Source organism: Gossypium arboreum, chromosome 11 (assembly GCF_025698485.1).
Source record: "Gossypium arboreum isolate Shixiya-1 chromosome 11, ASM2569848v2, whole genome shotgun sequence".
NCBI lineage: Eukaryota > Viridiplantae > Streptophyta > Magnoliopsida > Malvales > Malvaceae > Gossypium > Gossypium arboreum.
In genome coordinates this window covers 122,565,979-122,587,508 of record NC_069080.1, presented here as the reverse complement: position 1 = coordinate 122,587,508, position 21,530 = coordinate 122,565,979, and the positions used below count along the sequence as shown (strand labels likewise).

At 34.7% G+C, this 21,530-nt stretch overlaps 3 protein-coding genes across 5 annotated transcripts; all 3 read left to right on the top strand.

The window, feature by feature from the left end:
• Nucleotides 1-946: 946 nt before the first annotated feature.
• LOC108471810 (ABC transporter C family member 3-like) lies at nt 947-6,015 on the top strand. Its single transcript, XM_017773375.2, is given in 12 exon segments — nt 947-1,582; nt 1,585-2,825; nt 2,938-3,024; nt 3,122-3,766; nt 3,884-4,048; nt 4,208-4,327; nt 4,329-4,503; nt 4,597-4,811; nt 4,893-5,198; nt 5,275-5,338; nt 5,408-5,647; nt 5,737-6,015. Coding segments are annotated over 12 exon segments (3,930 nt in total). The 5' UTR covers nt 947-1,017; the 3' UTR covers nt 5,844-6,015.
• Nucleotides 6,016-10,436: 4,421 nt separating this feature from the next.
• LOC108470409 (uncharacterized) lies at nt 10,437-14,658 on the top strand. The gene is made up of 7 exons (XM_017771704.2): nt 10,437-10,756; nt 11,817-12,000; nt 12,132-12,488; nt 12,701-13,376; nt 13,494-13,594; nt 13,957-14,046; nt 14,158-14,658. Exons 2-7 carry the CDS (start codon nt 11,848-11,850, stop codon nt 14,428-14,430), a joined length of 1,650 nt encoding a protein of 549 aa, XP_017627193.1. The 5' UTR covers nt 10,437-10,756; nt 11,817-11,847; the 3' UTR covers nt 14,431-14,658.
• A 915-nt stretch (nt 14,659-15,573) lies between these two features.
• Nucleotides 15,574-20,684, top strand: LOC108470705 (uncharacterized). 3 transcript variants are annotated; one of them, XM_017772138.2, is made up of 12 exons: nt 15,574-15,731; nt 16,078-16,152; nt 16,262-16,432; nt 16,526-16,650; nt 16,809-16,930; nt 17,038-17,120; nt 17,418-17,576; nt 18,091-18,231; nt 19,144-19,326; nt 19,475-19,569; nt 19,674-19,771; nt 20,281-20,684. In XM_017772138.2, the coding sequence occupies exons 1-12, from the start codon at nt 15,699-15,701 to the stop codon at nt 20,382-20,384; spliced, it is 1,389 nt and encodes a 462-aa protein (XP_017627627.1). In that variant the 5' UTR covers nt 15,574-15,698; the 3' UTR covers nt 20,385-20,684. The 3 variants fall into 3 exon arrangements, with proteins under 3 accessions (XP_017627627.1, XP_017627625.1, XP_017627628.1); XM_017772136.2 differs by having other exon boundaries at nt 16,048-16,152; XM_017772139.2 differs by lacking the exon at nt 15,574-15,731 and having other exon boundaries at nt 16,048-16,138.
• The last annotated feature ends 846 nt before the right edge of the window (nt 20,685-21,530 follow it).

The window sequence follows — 21,530 nt, the reverse complement described above, 5'->3', positions numbered from 1 at the left end:
GAGACAGAGCATGCATTCAGGCCAACTGTCGCAATATGCCACACTCCAACTTTAAAAAAGAAAAAATGTAAAAGGGGGCGCCTAGTTCTGCATTGGCATGTGTGCTTGGTTGCTAACCTGACGACGTCACCTCCCATCAAGTGGAATGTGAGTCAGCCGGGAGAAGGATCGTTAAATTCAGTCTTCAACTTGCGTCTGACTACCGAATCACCCAAGTTATGAATTAACACGGTGTGTGCTGAGTTGCTGTCTAGTGTGACTACCATTTTTTTTATTACTTTTTCTGTCCTTTGATCATGGGAATACGAGTCAGCACTCAGCAGGATAAGGATCGTTGGGAAATGTTAAATTCAGTCCTCAAACTATGACTTGCATTCCAAATACTTCTCCAATGTTCACATTGTTCCAATCAAGTCACCAAAATATCAATATCATACCTATTAATTAAGTCATTCCATTAGATCAGTCATTAGCTTAAACGTTAAAGGTAATCTAGCAGTAGCATATTAAAATCCCAGAGGTCAAATTATAAACACTTGAATCATACATATTAAAAAAAGTACTCCTCATATTTTCTTTTTTTAATAATATATTAGATTTCAACTATCCATTGTTCACGATTTGATAGAAATGTTTCATGTTTCATTGCTTAAAATGATAGGGACACAAACAAAAGAATTTTATTAACATAGTACGTACTAATCATTTGAGAATCCAATAACTAGGGCCATTCGTTCTGTCCCCTATTTTCACTACTTTAGTATTTGTCATTTCTGGAAAACTGACACCAAAGTAAAATAAAAAATAAAAAGCTATGATATCCACCAACCTACTTTTCTAGTCTTTTCCTGCGTTTCAGTGGATTTCCTTTCGCGGTCTCCGCCTCCTATTTTGCTTTCCATGAATTTGCATATAAACACTTGAAACCAATCAAAACTTTAATCAGAAAACTGCAAACCCAAATTTTTCTACTGCCAAAGCTAAAAAAAAAAAAAACTTTTACGATCGTCTTTACTAATGTGTACGGCTACTAGTTTAAGAACTGAGGGTGAAGATACCATCCATGAGGAACCCCTGCAAAAGGGGGATTCTAGGGTTAGTAATGGTGTAGAGTTCAGCAACGAAAAAGGGGTTGATACTGTATCCCCATATTCAAATGCTGGTATTTTCAGCCGTCTTACATTTTCTTGGATGTGGCCTCTCATTGCTGCTGCCACTAAGAAACCATTAGACCTTACGGATGTTCCTCAGCTAGATAGCCACGATAGTGTTATTGGGGCTTTTCCAAAATTTAAAAACAGGCTTGAATCAGCTGATAGTGAGGGGAATGGTGTTACCTCACTTAAGCTGGTGAAGGCACTGTTCTTTTCAGCTTGGAAAGATATTCTTTGGACAGCTTTGTTTGCATTTATGTACACGATGGCTTTGTATGTGGGTCCATACCTCATCGACCCTTTTGTTCAGTATCTGAATCGGCAAAGGGAATTTAAGGCTGAGGGGTATCTTCTAGTTGCTGCTTTCTTTGTTGCCAAGCTAGTGGAGTGCTTGTCTCAGAGGCGCAGGTTATTTAAGTTGCAACAAGTTGACTTAGGCAAAGGGCTCTATTGGTAGCAATGATATATAACAAGGGGTTAACCCTTTCGTGTCAGTCAAAGCAGAGTCATACCAGTGGGGAGATCATCAATTTCATGATTGTTGATGCAGAAAGGGTGGGTGACTTTAGTTGGTACTTGCATGATCCATGGATGGTAGCTTTGCAAGTTGCTTTGGCCTTATTTATCTTGTATAATGCCCTGGGGCTAGCATCCATTGCTGCTTTTGTTGCTAACGTACTTGTTTTGTTGGCCAATATTCCTTTGAGGAAAATGCTGGAGAAGTTTCAGTATAAGTTAATGGAATCAAAAGATACAAGGATGAAGGCAACATCTGAAATTTTGAGGAATATGAGGATTCTTAAACTGCAGGGGTGGGAAATGAAGTTCCTCTCCAAGATTTTCGGGATCAGGAGGGTCGAGGAAGGATGGTTAAAATGTTTCGTTTATACGAATGCCATGATTGATTCTGTTTTCTTGGTTGCACCAACCTTTGTATCTGTTGCCACTTTTGGTGCTTGTATGTTCTTAGGAGTCCCACTTGAGTCAGGGAAGATCCTATCTGCACTCGCAACATTAAGGATTCTTCAGGAGCCAATCTACAACCTTCCTGGCACAATCTCAATGATAGCTCAAACAAAGGTGTCACTTGATCGAATTGCTGCCTTCCTCCAGCTCGATGACTTGCGGCTTGATGCTATAGAAAAACTACCGAGTGGTAGTTCCGAAACAGCGATTGAGATTGCTGATGGGAACTTCTCTTGGGATATGTCATCCCCTACTGCAACACTAAAAGATATAAACTTGAAAGTTTCCCATGGCATGAGTGTTGCTGTTTGTGGTACGGTCGGCTCTGGCAAGTCAAGTTTTCTTTCCTGTCTTTTGGGAGAGTTACCAAAGATATCAGGAACTCTTAAGTTGTGTGGTACAACAGCCTATGTTGCTCAGTCACCTTGGATACAAAGTGGCAAGATTGTAGACAACATATTGTTCGGTAAGGAAATGGACAGAGACAAGTATGACAAAGTGCTTGAAGCTTGTGCCCTCAAGAAGGATCTCGAAATTCTCTCTTTCGGTGATCAGACAGTTGTAGGCGAGTGGGCAATCAATCTGAGTGGTGGACAATAGCACAGAATACAGATTGCTCGTGCTCTATACCAAGATGCCGATATCTATCTGTTTGATGATCCTTTCAGCACGATGGATGCTCACACCCGATCTCATTTATTTAAGGTAATGTCCTCCTATGATCATATGGCATGTATTTTAAGAGTTTCTATAGTTAATTTAGTTGAAATAGTTATGTATGAGCTCGGAGTATCTTGTTTATTCTTTTGAATGGCAGGAGGTTTTATAAAACAATTTGAGATTAAAAACAGTGATTTATGTCACTCATCGAGTCGAGTTTTTACCAACTGCTGATCTAATTTTGGTGAGCTATTGTTTACATTATTTTCAGTGATTTTCATCATATGTCTAAGAGAAATAATTTATTAACTGGATTCAACTTGTATTTACATATTTGTTAGGTGATGAAAGGTGGCAGAATTGTTCAAGCTGGAGAGTATAATGATATTCTCAATTCAGGTACTGATTTTATGGAACTTGTGGATGCACATAAGAAAGCTTTGTCGGCCCTTGATACCGTTGAAGCAAGTTCGGGTTCGGAACAAACTACCAGTGAAGGAGAAGGTGATATAGGTACTACTAATGGGAAAGTGCAGATAGAAGAAAACCAAGGTAACGAGAGTGGTAAAGTAGATGATGTCGGACCAAAAGGACAGCTTGTTCAAGAAGAAGAACGAGAAAAAGGACAAGTTGGGTTTTCGGTCTACCGGAAGTACATCACAACAGCATATGGAGGAGCTCTTGTGCGTTTAATAGTGCGTGCTATGATTCTCTTTCAGAGTTATCAAATAGGCATCAACTATTGGATGGCTTGGGGATCACCGATGTCGGCAGACATAAAGCCTCCTGTTGGGAGCTTTACACTAATCATTGTCTATTTGGCTTTGGCCATTACAAGTGTCGTTTGTGTCTTAGCCATATCCATGCTTCTTGGTACAGCTGGATATAAAACAGCCACTCTTCTCTTTAAAAAGATGCATCTTTGCATTTTCCGTGCTCCTATGTCTTTCTTCGATTCTACACCGAGTGGAAGAATCCTCAACAGGGTAAGCATCTAATGTCTTTCCTCTATGGATACGAAAGATTCGATTTATCTTCATGTTTTCTTGGCACTTTTCCCCTTGTTTTTGAAGTATTGTAAACTTTTTGGCTGCCTCTTATAGGCTTCTGCAGATCAAAGTGCAGTAGATATGGACATCCCGTATCAAGTCGCCGCATTTGCTTTCTCAGTTATCCAGCTACTTGGAATTATTGCAGTCATGTCTCAAGTTGCTTGGCAGATCTTTATCATTTTTATTCCAGTGGTTGCTACCTGCATTTGGTATCAGGTAACTCTTGCCGAATTGTGGCTATGGAATGCATGAAATCAGGAACTTATTACAATGCAGCACCACATGGAAAATCTCGAATTTTCTACTTTGTAAAACACATTTAATCATTGCCTTATTGCTGAACAGAGGAATGCTCATAAATTTGTAATCTTGCAGCAATATTACATATCTTCTGCACGAGAACTTTCGCGGCTGGTTGGAGTATGCAAAGCTCCAGTAATACAGAATTTTGCCGAAACAATTTTAGGAGCAACAACTATAAGGAGCTTTGATCTAAGAAAAAAGGTTCCAAGACACAAACATGGCGCTGACCGACTCGTATTCTCGTCCAAAATTCCATGTTGCCAGTGCAATGGAATGGCTGTTCTTCCGCCTGGACTTATTGTCTTCTGTTACTTTTGCCTTCTCTTTATTCATTTTAATCTCTATACCGGTGGGAGTTATTCATCCCGGTAAGTAAATGCAGATTCGTATTGGCACCTTTATTGACTGCTAGATAACAGATGTTCTAGGAGAATGACTTGATGCATTTTTCGTTCGTTTAGCTATTGCGGGGTTAGCTGTGACGTATGGACTCAATCTAAATATATTGCAAGCTTCGATGGTATGGAATTTTTGCAAAACGGAGAATAAAATTATATCTGTTGAGAGAATACTTCGGTACTGTAATATTCCTAGTGAGCCTGCCCTTGTGGTGGAAACGAATCGCCCAGACCATTGTTGGCCGTACCACGGAGAAGTTCAGATTCGTGATCTGCAGGTAAGGCAGTGTTGCGGTGTTCTATGATCCTGTTTCTGATGCATTGGCTGTATTAAATAAACGATGATGATCTCGATGTAGGTACGATATGCCCCGCACATGCCACTTGTGTTGCGAGGTCTGACCTGCACATTTCCTGGAGGGTTGAAAACCGGAATTGTAGGGAGAACAGGCAGTGGTAAATCAACTCTCATACAAACACTTTTCCGGATCGTTGAACCTGCAGCAGGGCAGATCATAATCGATGGTGTAAACATCTCATCGATTGGGTTGCATGATTTGCGTTCACGACTCGGCATCATCCCTTCAGAGCCTACCATGTTCAAAGGGACTATACGAAGCAACTTGGACCCTCTTGAAGAATACACAGATGAGCAGATTTGGGAGGTAGGTTCATTTTAGTAAAACTGTCTTTTATGATTGGTAATCGAATTCTAACATCCGTCAATATTGTGTTTTAAAGGCATTGGATAAATGCCAACTCGGGGATGAAGTTCGAAACAAGGCCGGCCAGCTAGATTCTTCAGGTTCGATCCTTCTATCTTATAACACACGAGTTTGTCTTCTGTTGCATAAGTTTGATTATTGTTGTGCAGTTAGTGAGAATGGAGAGAATTGGAGCATGGGGCAAAGGCAGTTGGTGTGCCTCGGGCGTGTACTATTGAAGAAAAGTAAGATCTTAGTGCTTGACGAAGCGACCGCATCGGTGGATACAGCCACTGACAACCTAATACAGATGACGTTAAGGGAGCACTTCTCCAATTGTACGGTCATAACGATCGCTCACCGAATAACTTCGGTTCTGGATAGCGACATGGTTCTGGTTCTAAGTCATGGTTAGTAGTACAGTATGCTCTGCTTATTAAGATGGATTCTTTGAAGTTCATTTCATTTGAATAAAAAAAAAAAACATTTGTTTTTGCAGGAGTTATAGAAGAATATGATAGTCCATCAAGTTTGCTGGAAACCAAGTCTTCATCATTTGCGCAGCTTGTAGCAGGGTACACTGTAAGATCAAATTCTGGTTTTTGATAGAAACTGGATGGAATTAGATGATGATGATTGAATTAGTAATTTTTTTAATTTGTAATTGTGGATGTTTTTCATTGTTTTGCGCCATTTTCTTTGGCTCCCAATAAACGATTTAAAAAATGTAACCATGTTGGTGTGAAATACATATCTATACTTTATATTTGCATCCAAATTCGAATAAATTTGGAATGTCTAGTTTTAACATTTGATAAATTGCTAATAAGCTTTCAGCCTCCTTAATCTAAGGGTGAAAGAGTCTAATACATTAAAAAAAACAAAATGATCATTTTGTAATTATTAACAAAAAAAATATTAAAATTTATGAGATGAATTTAATTAAATGGTTTGACATTAATTTAAAATATAACATAGTATTTTTAAATGGTATAACATGTTTAATCAATTTATTATAACTTAAAAATCTCAAACAATTAAATTTAACTTCAACTTTTATATCCTATCCATCTATTAAATGCAATAGTCCAGATGCAAAGGTGAGAGAATTTAACTAAAAATATAAGTCCAAAAAATAGATTTAGACAAAAAAAAATCAATTTTTCTAAATGGGTTGGGCCTCTGGTAGGTATCAACTAGTTCGCTGCTGTTTTGTTGTTGTTTCGTTGCTATTTTGCTATCATTTTGTTATTAGATTACTATTATTTTATTGTTATTGTTTGTATATTGTACAACTCTTGTTTCATTGTTAATTTTGCTACTTGTTTTAGAGATATTTGATTATTAAGTTGAAACTATATTAGTGTTATTTTTAAGTATAAATACTTTTTTAATGTATTTAAGTATAAACATTTATTTTAATATTTTTAATGTATTTGATGTGATATATTTTTTAAATTTATTTTTATATAGAAAAATAATCTTAAAAAAAAAGTAATAAGGGCGGAACAGGTTGGGTTTGGGTTTAGCATTTTTTATCTGAGTTAGATTTGAACAGAATTTTAAACCCATTCAGGTTGAGTCGAGCTCAGGACCTAGAAAACGAATATAAAATTTTGCATTAGCCTGACCTGATTTGACCCATAATCAAGTCTAGATATAAATGAAGCATTTAGGTTAACTCTTAGAAGGAAGAATGATTTGGTCTTATTCCCATACCTTATTCTTCTTCATCCAACTAATAGGGTACTATAGAGGATTGTACTATAGCGTGGAATGCATTTTTGGTTTCTACAAGTAAAATATTCTTATACGTTAGAAATACATGCAAAATGATCATTTCTATAACAATTGAAGGGAAAAAAAACGATTAATTTTATGAGGTGAAATTAATTAATGATGTGGCATTAATTTAATACATGGCATGAGTTGTTCACTTTTATCTATTGTACCTTAATTCTAACTATTAATTTAACCCAACCTGGTTTCATTTTTTTTTTTGGTAAATATAACAAACTCAAAGTGCTTACATCAAACTACTAAAAGTAAAAAAAGCCATTTGCTTTATCTAAACCTAAGTCTTGTAAAGTCTCCTTAGGAATCTCCTCAAAATTTTGGACACCTTCCTTATTATTAAAAATCAATTTGGCGATCCCATTGGCAACTCGATTATTCTTCTTGGAAACATATCTAAAAAACCACAATCTTCTATATTTTAATAATTGTTTAGTTTTTCTAACCAAGGCTGAATTTGCATCCGCCGATTGCCTATCTTCAATGACTTTAATCACCTCCATGCTATCCGTATGAATCAGCACTCTATCATATATCCATTCGTTTAAAATAGTCAGCCCATCCAAAATGCCCCAAAGTTCAAATTCAAACATTGAACACTCCTCTAGGTAATGTTTATAACCAAGAATCTAATCCCTAGCTTGATTTCACAACACTCCCCCGACGGATGCATATTCCCCGATTTCGTATCTTATTAATCGATTAAATGCATCCAGCTACAATCAAGTAAATGAACATACCACCTCATATTTTAAACTTATGTTGTATCATTTAATCGAGTTAATCTCAAAAAATTAACAACTTTTTTTCAACTATTACAAAAAATATAATTTTGTTAATTTATCTACCTACAAGGATCTTTATGTTTATTTTAACTAAAATGCATTCTTCATTATGGTACAGGGACCGATGTAGTATTTTTACCAATAATTCCCTAATAGAAAATTGTAAATTTGTTTGGTAGTAGATTAATAAAATCAAATAAAAAAGGTCATTTGTGAATCCAAGGCTTGGTCCAGAATCGAATCTCAACATTGTATTTCCATAATATTTTTTTATAGACCCCAAACTATTGATTTCTTTGTATCCCCCCCCCCCAAAAAAAAAAAATAATAATAATTGAAGGGAAATGTATATATAGGTGATTTCTTTGCATTTTAGCATTTCCAGGAACTTTCATTTTTCAAATAATTGTTGTTGGAAACTGAAAATTGGATAAATTAAACTACTAATATATCTTTCTTTCCTTGATCCCAAAACAGAGCTGCTTTTCAATTAAGGTTGACTGCGCTAAATGTTTTTAAATTTTAAAATATTGTAGTTGAGTCCTTAAAATATCAGTATTATATCAATCACGTCCTACTATTAATTTAGTTGTCAGCTTGGGTTGCAAGGAGGACAAGCAGGGCCTTGGTCCCTTCAAATTGAAAATTTTCTCTTTCATTTTTATTTTGACCCTTCTAAAATTTAAAACTAATTTTTGATCCTTCCAAATATAAAATGTTTAGTTTAATACCTTAAGATATTGTAAAATTTTGTTTATATAGTGATAAAATTGCATTTTAGTTCTCTCATTAATTTATAATTCAAATCCAACCCTCCCCATGAAATTATTTCTAGCTTTGCCATTACTTGGTCAAATTATAAACCTATGTATAGCGACATCTTTGATATGACGTGTTCAATTGAAATTTTAGTGTTAATTTTTAATATATCGTACCTAATTTATTTATTGATTCACAAATCTTAAATATATTTGATATCAAATATGAACTGGTATTGATGGTTAAACCAGCGAAAAGACATAATTAATATAATACCAATATTTTGAAGATTAGGTTAAAACATTTTGAAATGTAGGACTAATTTAAAATCCCAAGGTAATTTGGAGGATAAGATTAGTGAATTTCCAAGTTTGCTTTAGGCAATAGCATCTTTGGTTTCATCAAATTTTGTTTATTATATTTTATTTGTTTGGATACTTGGAAAATTAAACTCCCACTTTTTACAAGGAGATTATTTAGCAGCTAATTATACCTAGTTTAAAAAGAGGAAATCTCAATACTCAAAACAGATTACCAATAAAATTCTAAGTGTGGGTGATCGGTATAGTTATGCTAGCAAGTAGACTCATCAGAAATGTGAAGCCATAATTCGTCGTTGGATTCTTAAAAGTGGATTCAAATGTTGATGATATCAACATTTTAAATTTTATGTTGCAAAAAATAAATAAAAATATTTTAAACTAATTATAGAAAGGTCTTTAGTTTTAATCAAAAGTAAAAAAAAATGTCATGTCAATAGTTGTGGTTTAATGAAAATTTTAGTGACTCATTTGGATAATTATTTTATTTAAAATGACTAATTTGACAAAATAAAATTAAAATAACTAAAATAAGAGCAATTTTATTTTAGGGTGACTTAAGATGTGGTTTACCTCTTCTATTTTTATCTAATTAACCCGCCGTATCTCACCACTAATTTATTTAATTTTACTGGAATTAAACTCATTGCCCAAATGGACTTAAAATTCACTATTTTTTTTCTTTTTACTTTTTTACTATATATTAAACCTTTAAATATTTTTAAAAATCAACTTACCTTGAAAGAAATAAATTATATAGTTAATCAAGTAACTTTTATAAATTTAATTTTAAGCACCAAAAACCAAAAATAAAAAATAAAAAAGACATTACTATTATAACTATTTACATTTTGGTCACCGTCATTATTTTGGGATTAGACAATGTTATCGTATAGTTATTTTATATTTTTAAAGTGTTATTGTATACTTATTTTATATTTTTATAAAGAATTACCTAGATTTTTAAACCTTGGGGTTTTATAAAGAAAAACCGTTTTTTCCTTTTATAATTATTTTTAGCTTTTTAGTAAATTTTTTATTTTTATAAGAAAAACTTGAGTTTTATCTTCATAGTTAAAATAATTCAAATCCTTGTAAAACTCAATTTTTCTTTTTTAAATAAAATTAATTCTCAAAAAGAAAATAATTGACTAGAATAAAATTTACTAAATTTAGGTGACTAAAACAAGTGTACAATCAAATTACCTAACTCCAAACTAACGATAATGACCAAAATGAAAACGGTTTATAATTATAATGCCTTTTTTGTAATTTTTTATTTTTAGTACCTAAAATAAAAAATTATGAGAATCGGTAACCAGGGTGAAGTTTACCCCCCAAAAAATAGACTTTTCACTTTTCAGTTTTCACTGTTCAGGGACCAATATCACAACAGCAGTGCCAATGGGAGTTAAGCCACGTTAAGTCTTTGGTTCAACATTGAGAAGGTTCCACCATGACAATATTTTTCCCAAGTAACAGGGAAATGGTTCCAAAAATATCAACTTTTGTTGTTTTGCTTTTGTGATAATATTTTTCTCTTTCAACATGCCACTACCCAAATCAAGTTTCCTTCGTTTTATATCTTTCACAGTGCTGTAATTACATCAGCCAGCAATTACTCAGCAGCTGGTCGGCACCTGTTCCTAGTCCAACCTTAACAAAACCAAAAACAAAATAGTGTTCTTTTACCTTCGACTCCGAACTTTCTCTATCTATTCACATCCTGCCGCGTGTATTGGTGTACTATCGCCAACACCCCCTTGGTTTTTAACTCTTCATCCTTCCTTCTTTCCTTCTTCCCATGGCGATCCAAGGTGTTTTCTGTTAGGCCCTTTTTCACCCATTTCCACACAAAAAGGTAATGTTCTCTCCTTTATCTTTTTTTTTTCCAGGTTTTTCTTATGTGGGTGTTTTGATTTTGGTTTGTTTATGGAGTTTTTGTTATTAGGTTTGCTCTATCTTCTGGGGTTTTCTTATTAAGTTATGATCTTTATTGAATTTTGTTAACTGAGTTCGTTTTGGCCATATATTTGGGATGTTAGCACAGACGTTTAGAATTTAGATCACTTTTGGGAATATATAAGTCGATTTGTCTTGTATGTTAATCTTAGCTAAAATACTGCTAGTAACCATGCAAGGAACCGACTTGTCTCTCTGATATATTCCACTGAGAGCCAAATTCAACTATGTAAACTATGAAAGGAACTTAATTGACTCACTGGTTTGTACTGAGAACCGAATTCAGTATGTAACTATGGAAGGAACTGGAATTGGTTGACTGATATATTACTTAGAGCCAAAATCAGCTATGTAACTTTGGAAGGAACTTAATTGGCTCATTGATTTTATACAAGAGCCCAATTCAGCTATCTAACTATGAAAGGGGCTGAATAGACTCACTGATATTCTACTGAGAGCCAAATTCAGCTATGTATCTATGGAAGGAGCTGAATCGACTCACTGATATTCTACTTAGAGCCAAATTCAGCTATCTAACTATGAAAGGAACTTAATTGACTCACTGATATTCTACTGAGAGCCGAATTCAGCTATGTAACTATGAAAGGAACTGAATTGGCTCACTGATATTCTACTGATAGTGAAATTCAGCTATCTAACTATGAAAGGAGCTGGATTGGCTCACTGTTGTGCTACTGAGAGCCAAATTCAGTTATCTAACTATGAAAGGAGCTGAATTGGCTCACTGATATGCTACTGAGAGCCAAATCCAACCATGTATCTTATCTCGTATGGTGTAGAATAGGGGAACATAAAGATTCTAACTTTTAGATTTCATCTATGCACTCTTTTCTCATAGCTTTAGCATGATTGATGAAGGTTTGCTTCCTTTTATTTCCATAGATTGTCAATTGGCTAACATGACATTCTTAAATTTGTTTGGGATGCACTGACAACAGTCTTAGGCTTGAGCTTCGGTAGTTTGCCACAATGGAAAGCCTTGGAAGCTTAGGGTTTAGTAATGTAAGCACTGCCACAAGGAAGAAAAGGAGTAGTGTGTCCCGTCGTCCTCGGAGTGAGTCACAGCCTCATACGGAGTTCCATGATTTGTCTTCCTTGTCATCCACACCACCTTCAGACAATGTAAGCAACATAAAATGAGATGATCTTTATGATACAATTCTTGTACTTCTAGGTTCTCATTAAAAAATGTTCTATTCGAACCTATGCAATTCAAGGCTTTATAATTAACTATTGATATTGAATTTATTCAGAACGTGGTCAATGTTGAAGATGAAGCATATGAGGACTCTGACGAAGCTTCCAATGATGGTTCTTTCCAAGGCAGCAGTGACCGGAGGCATGGGAGAGTTGATTCAAAAAGAAGCAGTGAAGGTGTCCTTGCCCCAACTAATTGGAAAAGTACGAGTATGGCAGGAAGTTTCGGAAGTGTTTCAGATGGATTAGAAAATGAGAAGAAAGTCAAGAAAGTTAAACTTAAGGTTTGTGGCGTTACACATACCATTGATGCCAAATCTGTAGGTGATGGTGCATCTGGTGCTGGGTCTTCTTCTTCAAAATCCTCTCGCTTTTCGGATACCCCTCGATCACTGAAGAAATCAAGTATTAAGGTTGCTATTATACAGAATTCCCAAGTCATACTCTTTTCTCATAGTAGCTTTTGATGTTCGTGTAGCGGATGATTTGCATCTTTCAGCTCAATATGCATGGCTTGAATTCTCATAACCGATTTTTTCCCTGCATTTTTAAATTCTTACTCTCATGCATGCACAGAAGGTTAAACTTGTTGAGATTCCTGTGTCTGATCTGTAATTTTATGCAGGACAACCCTGATGACCACTCCTTTACATCAGAGAGGGATAGCACTTTGCATGGGGTTCGATGGAAGGATTTCTCAAGAGGTGATTTAGGTGTACGGCAGGCAGATCATGCAACAGGTAGGGTGCCTGCTGACAATATCTCAACAAAGGAAATAGACAAGCATGAACCAGTTCGTAAGAGTAAGCGAGTTCCTAAGAAACGCTCATTAGAAGGTGTGCTTGATGATGAGGATGATGATGATGAGATTCGATACCTTGAGAAGGTCAAAACAGCCAGATTAACTGCCGATTATGGTATAGAACATGGAGAAGATGGAGGAAGAAAACAGCTGAAGATATCAAAGGTAGCGACTAGGAATATTGATGGTCTTTATGGCTTAGATGTTGGAGATTATGGTTCGTCAAGAATAAGCAAGGAAGCTAAGAAGTCAAGATCAGGAAGAACCTCTGAAGATACTGATTATGTGGAAGAGGACGAAGAATCAGTTTCAGATGTTGAGATAGAAAATAGGAGAAAGAAAACCAAAAAGGAGGTTGTTGATTTCCTGGTGGACTCTAAGAAGGAAATGACTGTTACTACGCGTCAGCGAGCACAGCAAGCTGGCAAAGATCACTCTTCTAATTTTGGTATTGCTCCAATCGAGTTCCCAAATGGATTGCCTCCAGCTCCACCCAAAAGTACGCATTGTTGCTTTTGCTTCCTTTTTACCCATTCATGCTATCGTCAAGCATGGATTCCGTGAACATTTTGTGAAACCTTTCTCATATAAGTATCTGTGCATAATCTGATCACAGAGCAAAAAGAGAAACTCTCTGAAGTGGAGCAACAACTGAAGAAAGCTGAGGCTGCTCAGAGACGTAGGGTGCAGGTCGAGAAGGCAGCTAGGGAATCTCAGGTATGCACCATTGTTCCTTCCTTTTCAATTTTGCTTATTTCTGAAAAGGCTGGGATGAGTTTGAGAATATGGTTCAACCAAGGCTCCCTCTTTCGGAATGTCAGTTAAGTTAGAGAGGAGGCATACAAATATCATTGATGCTTGTTTTGATATATTATGATTTTACAAGAGTTACAATTACGTTCACTCATTACAAACCCATAATGGAACTATGCACATAATAAACCAAAATGCTCCTGGAAACCTCAAACCTGAATAAATCTGGACATGGTGGAAGCTGAACCTGGAATCTCAAGATTCTCAAAGTCTCCTTCTTGCCATTAGCCGCCTATGTAGGGATTAATCTTCCTTGATTTATCTAGGCTGAAGCTATCAGAAAAATTCTCGGCCAAGATTCAAGTAGGAAGAAACGAGAAGATAAGATAAAAAAGAGGCAAGAAGAAATGGCACAGGTAAAGATCACACATGATACCTTCTTTCTATTCAAACCATATCTTCCATCATACCTTCTTTCTATTCGAACCATATCTTCCATCTCCATATATCTTTATCTTTTTGTGCAGGAAAAAGCTACAAATTCTATGATACTTGCATCAGACACCGTAAGATGGCTTATGGGGCCTTCAGGAACAGTTGTAACATTCCCCAATGAGGTTGGTTTACCAAGTATATTCGATCCTAAGCCTTGCGGTTACCCTCCACCTCGAGAGAAATGTGCGGTTCCGTCTTGTACGAATCCATACAAGTACCGAGATTCAAAATCAAAGCTTCCCCTTTGCAGCCTTCAATGCTACAAGACAATGCATGAAAAGATGTCTGCCCTTACTGCCTGTTAGTGAAATGCACTACCAAAACATCATTTCTGTGTGTATATAAGTTGTGTAAGGGATAGTTTATTTATGATACAATGCTAATATCTGGAGTATAGGAGAGAGGGTTAGGTTACATACAATTCAATAAGGACTTGAATGTCCCATTTGTACACTACAGTATAGTGTTGTGATATTTGTATGAACCCATTTTGTTGAATATGATATAGTTGAGATTGAGAGAGCTGAGATAAATTGTTCTAAAAATAATGTATGTTAACGGGTTTCATGTTTATCTATTTACAATGAATGTCCTTACAAGGTTATCCTTTATCCCTGTAAGAAACATGAATTTCTAATTATTAATACTTTTATCCCAATCATAAACATGACTTTCTAATCATGGATATGGTTGAATTCCTATATGCCATTGGTAAGACATATTACTTTTCCAAGAGAAAATATGAGTTTAAATTTTGGAGACAACGTTGTTACAAGTAGTCACAAGCTTCAGAAAGATGGATATGGAGAATACTAAAACAAAAAATAATATGTTGCAATTTCGCTCAATGTTTTTATTTTTCTATTTTCGTTTCTTCTCTTAAGTTTTATTTACTACTCTTAATTATTTTTTTTTAATAAAATATTGAACTGAAACTCAAAATGATCCATATTGCAAGTATTGTATCATATTGATTTCTTTTTTTATTCTCCATATCCATCTTACCATCCATTTGTACTTCAATGTTATTCATTAAAAAAAAAAGAGCAAAGACGAAAATGTTTTCCATTCCTTGAAACCAAATGAAACAAGGTAAATAAAATAAATACAAACAATAGCATTTTAAATTCACTTCTGGAATATTTTATTCTACTAGGTCAAATAATTATCCCATACCTAAAACCCAAATTTTATGAAAAATTAAAATTAATAAATTAAAATTTTGAGCAAATTCTTAATTTTTTATCAATTTTGAACAGATTGATTTATATAATTAAATCCTCCTTTCAGTTTAACCAATTAAATAATGGATCCAGTCCATAATTTACAATCATGACACACAGGAATATAGCAATACAAAGGATGGGTTTGTTTTTTATGGGCTTTATTTTAGGCCCCAAAGCTCCACGTCTATAAATCCACAAATAAAAGGACTTGAAGCTCAAATCGAAGTATTTTTGGTCAGCCTCGTCGACTCTGGTTCTGGAGTTTGCTCACTGAAAACTTAACAGAGCAAAGCAATTCCGCACTCTTCCAGAATCTTCCCTAGCCAACTTTTCCTCTAATCTTTTCGATGGCAAGCAAGCACAGCCGTGATCAAGCCATGGTATTTCACTTCTTCTTTTTGCTTTTAATGGGTTCTTTTTTCATTTTCATTTTCATTCAAAGGTTCAGTATGAAGCTCAAAAGATGGTACTTTTTTGCTCCCCAAAGATGTTTTCTATGATTTTTTACATTTATTGCTTTAGTTTGTTGAATTCATTATGGAAATTGAGCTTTGCTCGAGGACTGTTTAAGTTAATTAGATAGAAGAGTTGATTTGTATTCAAGCTTAAAGGTTTGACCTTTGGAATTTGGATTACTGAAATACTATTTCTTATTAGTTATCATCTGGGTTCTCTTTGTGTTCTTCTTCCTTTTAGGATTTCCAGGGCTTTTTAAATGACTTGCAGGACTGGGAACTTTCGCTCAAGGACAAAGGCAAAAACAAGAAAATGACATCTCAGGCTTCTGGTAAAGAACAATTGGTAACTTTTCAATCCTCACATTTTATTTAAGTATGGGACTAATGTGAAGGGATAAAGAAAGTTCTGATAATTTGATGTTGTGGAATCTTACATGGTCTCATTGTCACAGAATATCACTGAGAAAGGAAGGCCAACAGGGAAGAGGTCCCTGAATAGTTCTTCGTCAACTACCAGTTCCGAGCAATATGATTATTTGAAGAATTATGATAAATGGAGCAATTTGTCAACTAGCTTTGTGACTGAAGAGAATATGCCTGATGCTGCTTCTGAGAAAGAACTGGTGAGAAGTTCAGTTTTTATACATTTTCCTTTTGACCAATGTCTGAGCTATATTTGGCGTTGACTAGAGTAAAATGCTTTGAAATTTTTGCAGGGAAATGAATATTTTAAGCAAAAGAAATTTAAAGAAGCTATCGATTGCTACTCAAGAAGCATTGCCCTGTCTCCAACAGCTGTAGCTTATGCAAATAGGGCTATGGCCTATCTTAAGATCAGAAAGTATGCCTGACACTCTTTACATGATGTTCACTTATATTGGTAGCCTCCTGTAGTTCTATTGTTTTCTTTTAATGGCCAAATGTTTGTGATTGGCTTGCTGCATGAGTAAAATATTTGATGAGGAAATAACATGAAAGTTATTTTTATTCTCTCTTTAGATTTCAAGAGGCTGAGGATGATTGTACGGAGGCCTTAAATCTTGATGATCGCTACATAAAAGCATACTCCCGTCGAGCAACGGCTAGAAAAGAACTTGGGAAACTTAAAGAATCCATTGAAGGTATGTTGAGTGCAAGTTCTCTCTTGGATTAACTCCTAAGCTGATTCATATCTACTGCTTCTATTTAAATTTGATAGATCTTATATGGTGGACGTAGTTGATTGCAGATGCTGAGTTTGGCCTGAGGTTAGAGCCTAATAGTCAAGACATGAAGAAACAGCATGCAGAGTTTAAAGCATTGTATGAGAAAGTAAGCAGTTTTTGTTGTTTCATCTTCTTCTATATACCTTCTGAATTTTAACTTTGAAATAGCTCAATGACCTAAAATTATCTAGAAAAAGTTGTGGTTGATCATAAAACTGGTTTAGAATCATGGATGTTAACCAGGCCATGACTGAGCTGAAGGCATGCAGCCTTCTCCTTTTCTTTTAGTTTTCTTAGCAAATTGATGGGGATGGTTATTGGAAGATTTTCTATATTGTTATTATTTCTTTGTTTCTCTAAGCAATCAATTGGTTTTTCTCCTTGTAATTTTCATCAATCCCAGGAGATTCTGCAGAAGGCATCAGGGGTTATAAAAAAGTCTATGCAAGGAGCTCAGGAAGTAGGGAAGTCTGCGACAATAGATAATGGACTTGGGATGCATACTATGTCAGATAGTACTCAAAGGAAAGGAATCGCTGCAGCTCAAGGATCTCAAACTAAGGTACCAGCTTTTAGAACTTCGTTTTCCTTTTTTAACAGTTGGTATTTAAAAAAAAAAAAAAATCAAGGATGTTTATATGTTGAGGATGAAATGGTTTTGGAGTTTCACTGATATTCATAAATAGAGTTCTTGTAACAATTTCTCGTTTATCTGGTAAACCTTGGTAACTATTTAAGCATATGTTGCATGGTTTTTTTTTTTTTTATCTTGTTTAAGGCGCAGCGTTTCTTGGTAGTGATAGCTATATTCATGGTTGACAGTATATATTACATGCTGATGAAGTAATTAGAATATGTTGAAAGACATAGGTGGAAAGGAATGAATTGTTCGTTCATTTTTCTTCATAGACCAGTTTTGCAATGTGGAATGACATATAACTCTAGATTATTTTTCAAAGGAAAAGATTAATGTTGAGTTTATTTATGTCTTGAAGCCCAGAGTTTTTCAAATGTACTTTTCTAGTCTAGAATAGGAAATTACTTGTTTTTACATTTAGCATGGTCTGTTTTGGTAGGTTTCTGAAATTGACAAGCAGAAGAAACCTGAGAAGGGATCTGTAACTTTGGAGGAAATAGGGAAAAGAAATACCAGTGCTGGAAATACTGCAGATGGTACTCAACTGGATGTGGAGATTGCTGGTCCAGAGAACATTAAGGTAACAATATATAGTTTTTATATATTATTTCCATTGAGACTTCTATTGCTCACACTTCCTTTACTTCTGAGAACGGTTTGGTTTTTTTCTCAAGTAATTAAAATACTACAATCCCGTAAAAGGTGCATCTTCCTCTTGTATTGTTTGTACTTTTTTGCTGCCAATTCCTCACTCTAGTGCTCATCCTTATAGACTCCTTCCCTCTGAGGTGGTCTCCTGATGACCATCCCATAAAATTTTTATTAACCTTTTTTAAGAAACACCTTGAATTACTACTTTTCGAGTTACAAATTGGATTTGAGTTTTGAAGCATGGAAAAATTATTTCATAAGCAACTATATTATCCTGACTTTGAAATCCCACTACTTCATATACTCTAGAATTGCTTTAGGATTTTTTTATTGGCTTAGGTAGGGAGTCAGTGATGTACTTCAATGAGCAATTGTAGTTGCATTGCCTTAAATTATTTGAGATCAATCTATAAGGTCTGTCTTTAAGTGTCTTAGGGTTCAGTGTACTGTTTATTAATTTTTAAGATGAATTCATTGCATAAATCTATCCATTGCAACTTGCTTCTATAACTAATAGGGTGTATCAAGTTATTTGTGTTCTCTTTCTTATTTCCTTTTCTCTTAAATAAAATTAGGTTGACTGTGCCCTCATTTGATCTTCCATAGAGAAATACCAAAACTAGAAAGCAAGATCTGAAGACTTCATTAAACCTATTTGTTGCTACCTTTATAACTAATAGAATGTATCATGTTATTTTTGTTTTCTTTTATAAATAATAGAATGTATCATGTTATTTTTGTTTTCTTTTATAACTAATAGAATGTATCATGTTATTTTTGTTTTCTTTCTTTTTCTCTTAAACAAAATTGTGTTGACTGTACCTCTTTCAATCTTTCATAGAGAAATACCAAAACCAGAAAGCAAGAGCTGAAGGCTTCAGTGCAAGACCTTGCTTTTCGTGCAGCTAGTCGAGCCATGGCTGAAGCTGCCAAAAACATCAGCCCCCCAAATACAGCATATCAATTTGAGGTTTCCTGGAGAGCCTTATCTGGTGACCGTTTGCTACAGGCTCATCTTCTGAAGGTCTGTGTTATTTCATATTTTCTATTTCTGTTTTACATAATAAGGCACCTATATGGGGTCCTTTAAGATGGATGTCCATGTGAATGTTATTATTCGTCCAAGTCTCTTAATTTGTGCCACAACTGATTTTCTTTTTTTTTATTTGTAGGTTACATCTCCAAGTGCGTTACCACAGATCTTTAAAAATGCAATGTCTGCTTCCATGTTAGTTGACATTGTTAAATGTGTTGCTACATTTTTTAGGTAAATGAAGTCTTTCTATGATCTCTACTGCCTGGGACTCGTGCCAGTTTATTATTTTATGTTTGGCCAGATTCTTAACTCCTTATTGGTTTATCAATTGGCAGGGAAGATGTGGATTTGGCTATTAAGTATCTAGAAAATTTAACCAAGGTTCCAAGATTTGACATGCTTATTCTGTTTCTTTCACCTACGGACAAGGCTGGTATGTTTATGTGATTGTTTACCAACTATACCTTTTTCTGAGTCATACAAATTCCTTTTGAATGTTTAATAATATAGATCTATTTCCTAACTAATATAAAGTTTGGATAACAGAATCTTTGGTTCACTAAAAAAGGGGTTAATTGCAACAGACAATCAGAAATCCCAAACTATAGACTAAGTTCTAAATTGGTTCCTAAACTTCAAAACATTCTAATTGAATCCACAAACTAAAGTATAGTTCTAATCTAATTAGGTCCTTTCGTCAGTATGGCCATTAGCTTTGGCATTAAATGCTAATATTTATTAATCCATCCATACGTGTTTAAAATGGAACCATGTTAGATCCAAGCAGCATTTAATGTCAGATAGCTAAACTGATGAAAGGACCTACTAGAATTTAGCTCTTAGTTTGGAGCTACCTAGTGCAATTAACCTGAAAAAAAATCTCTTTATTTGAACAAGGTAGAGAAGTGAATCAGAATGCTGACTTGAGTTGCTATTGAACAGATCTTCTCAAGGTATGGGATGAAGTATTTTGTAATGAGGCAAGTGCCGTAGAGTGTGCAGAGATCCTTGATTACTTACGATCCGTATACGGCCTCAAGAAATGAAGGATATGCATTTGAAGAAATGTTTTGAGAGCAGTGAAAGTTGGTCCCTTCTGTAAGTCATTCATTTTGAAATTCTCACTGCAAATTTCTTGGTAATAGCTGCTATGGGGCTTGGCCTTTGGGGTGGGGTTCATATGAGTCTCATCTCATGTTTGATAGAATCTGAATTTCACCTTTTGCTAAATCTCATGATTAAAGGATGGAGAAAAATCTAGGAAAAAGCAAATTATTATGGAAATGTTTGGCTTGGATATCTTGTCACAATGTTCCAAAGACATAATCAAAGTCATTTTCATTTAATGCCTTTTCTTTTCTCAGATGGTTATGATAATTATTATTAATGCTTCCTTCTATTCCTTTTTCCTGTTTGTATTCAAATCTTGTTTGCTTCCATGACAACAAAGTGTTTGATCCTTTTCTTTTAAAAAAATTCATTTGTATATAATTTGGGGATGTTTTGTGCAATTAATCCATAATTTTGTTTTGATGGATGGTTATATATGAAGATGGATGAAGATGGAGTTGGGAATGTGGCTATTTGTAATCACATGATATTATTTTTAGGTGAAGCCAACTCTACTGGAAAGTCATCCATTTGTGGTCAATCATAGGTCCCAGCCTTTAAAGTTATACAACCTGTAATTCTTCTTATTATTGTTAAATTTATTATGGTAGTTGAATCATGTATCCTCATTTTCCATTCAGGTCACTGTCAAACCTAGCTTGCCTATCACACTCTCTCTCTCTATATATGTATATATTCTCATAATTCATCTACTTAATTCCCGTATGATAGCACTAGCATTTAATATATTTTCCCCATGTGATTTATACAACTCAAATTGTAGGACCTTGACTGACAGCAATTCTATGTTGTTTTGATTAAATTGCATCAGACGTTGATTTACAACAATTATTTTGAGTTAAATTATTTATTAAATTTTAAATTGATTTATATTAACTTCAAAAATTTAATTGAATCCTCAAAATAAAGTCTTGTTCCAATAAAGTATTTTTGTCAATTTAATTGTCTGTTTTGTCATTAAATACAAGTTTAGATATGTTAATGTAACAAAAAAAATTATGAAGTTGAATTTAGAGTAAAGAATTCTAATAGTGTTAATATTGGACTTGCATCTTAAATTT

Bases quoted from the DNA above. Each gene is read 5' to 3' on its own strand.
- LOC108470409 (XM_017771704.2), top strand. From the start codon at position 11,848: ATGGAAAGCCTTGGAAGCTTAGGGTTTAGTAATGTAAGCACTGCCACA. The intron at 13,595-13,956 runs GTATGCACCATT...TGATTTATCTAG, and splicing joins AGGCAGCTAGGGAATCTCAG to GCTGAAGCTATCAGAAAAAT. The intron at 14,047-14,157 runs GTAAAGATCACA...CTTTTTGTGCAG, and splicing joins GGCAAGAAGAAATGGCACAG to GAAAAAGCTACAAATTCTAT.
- LOC108470705 (XM_017772136.2), top strand. From the start codon at position 15,699: ATGGCAAGCAAGCACAGCCGTGATCAAGCCATG. The intron at 15,732-16,047 runs GTATTTCACTTC...TCTTCCTTTTAG, and splicing joins ACAGCCGTGATCAAGCCATG to GATTTCCAGGGCTTTTTAAA. The intron at 19,772-20,280 runs GTATGTTTATGT...GCTATTGAACAG, and splicing joins TTCACCTACGGACAAGGCTG to ATCTTCTCAAGGTATGGGAT.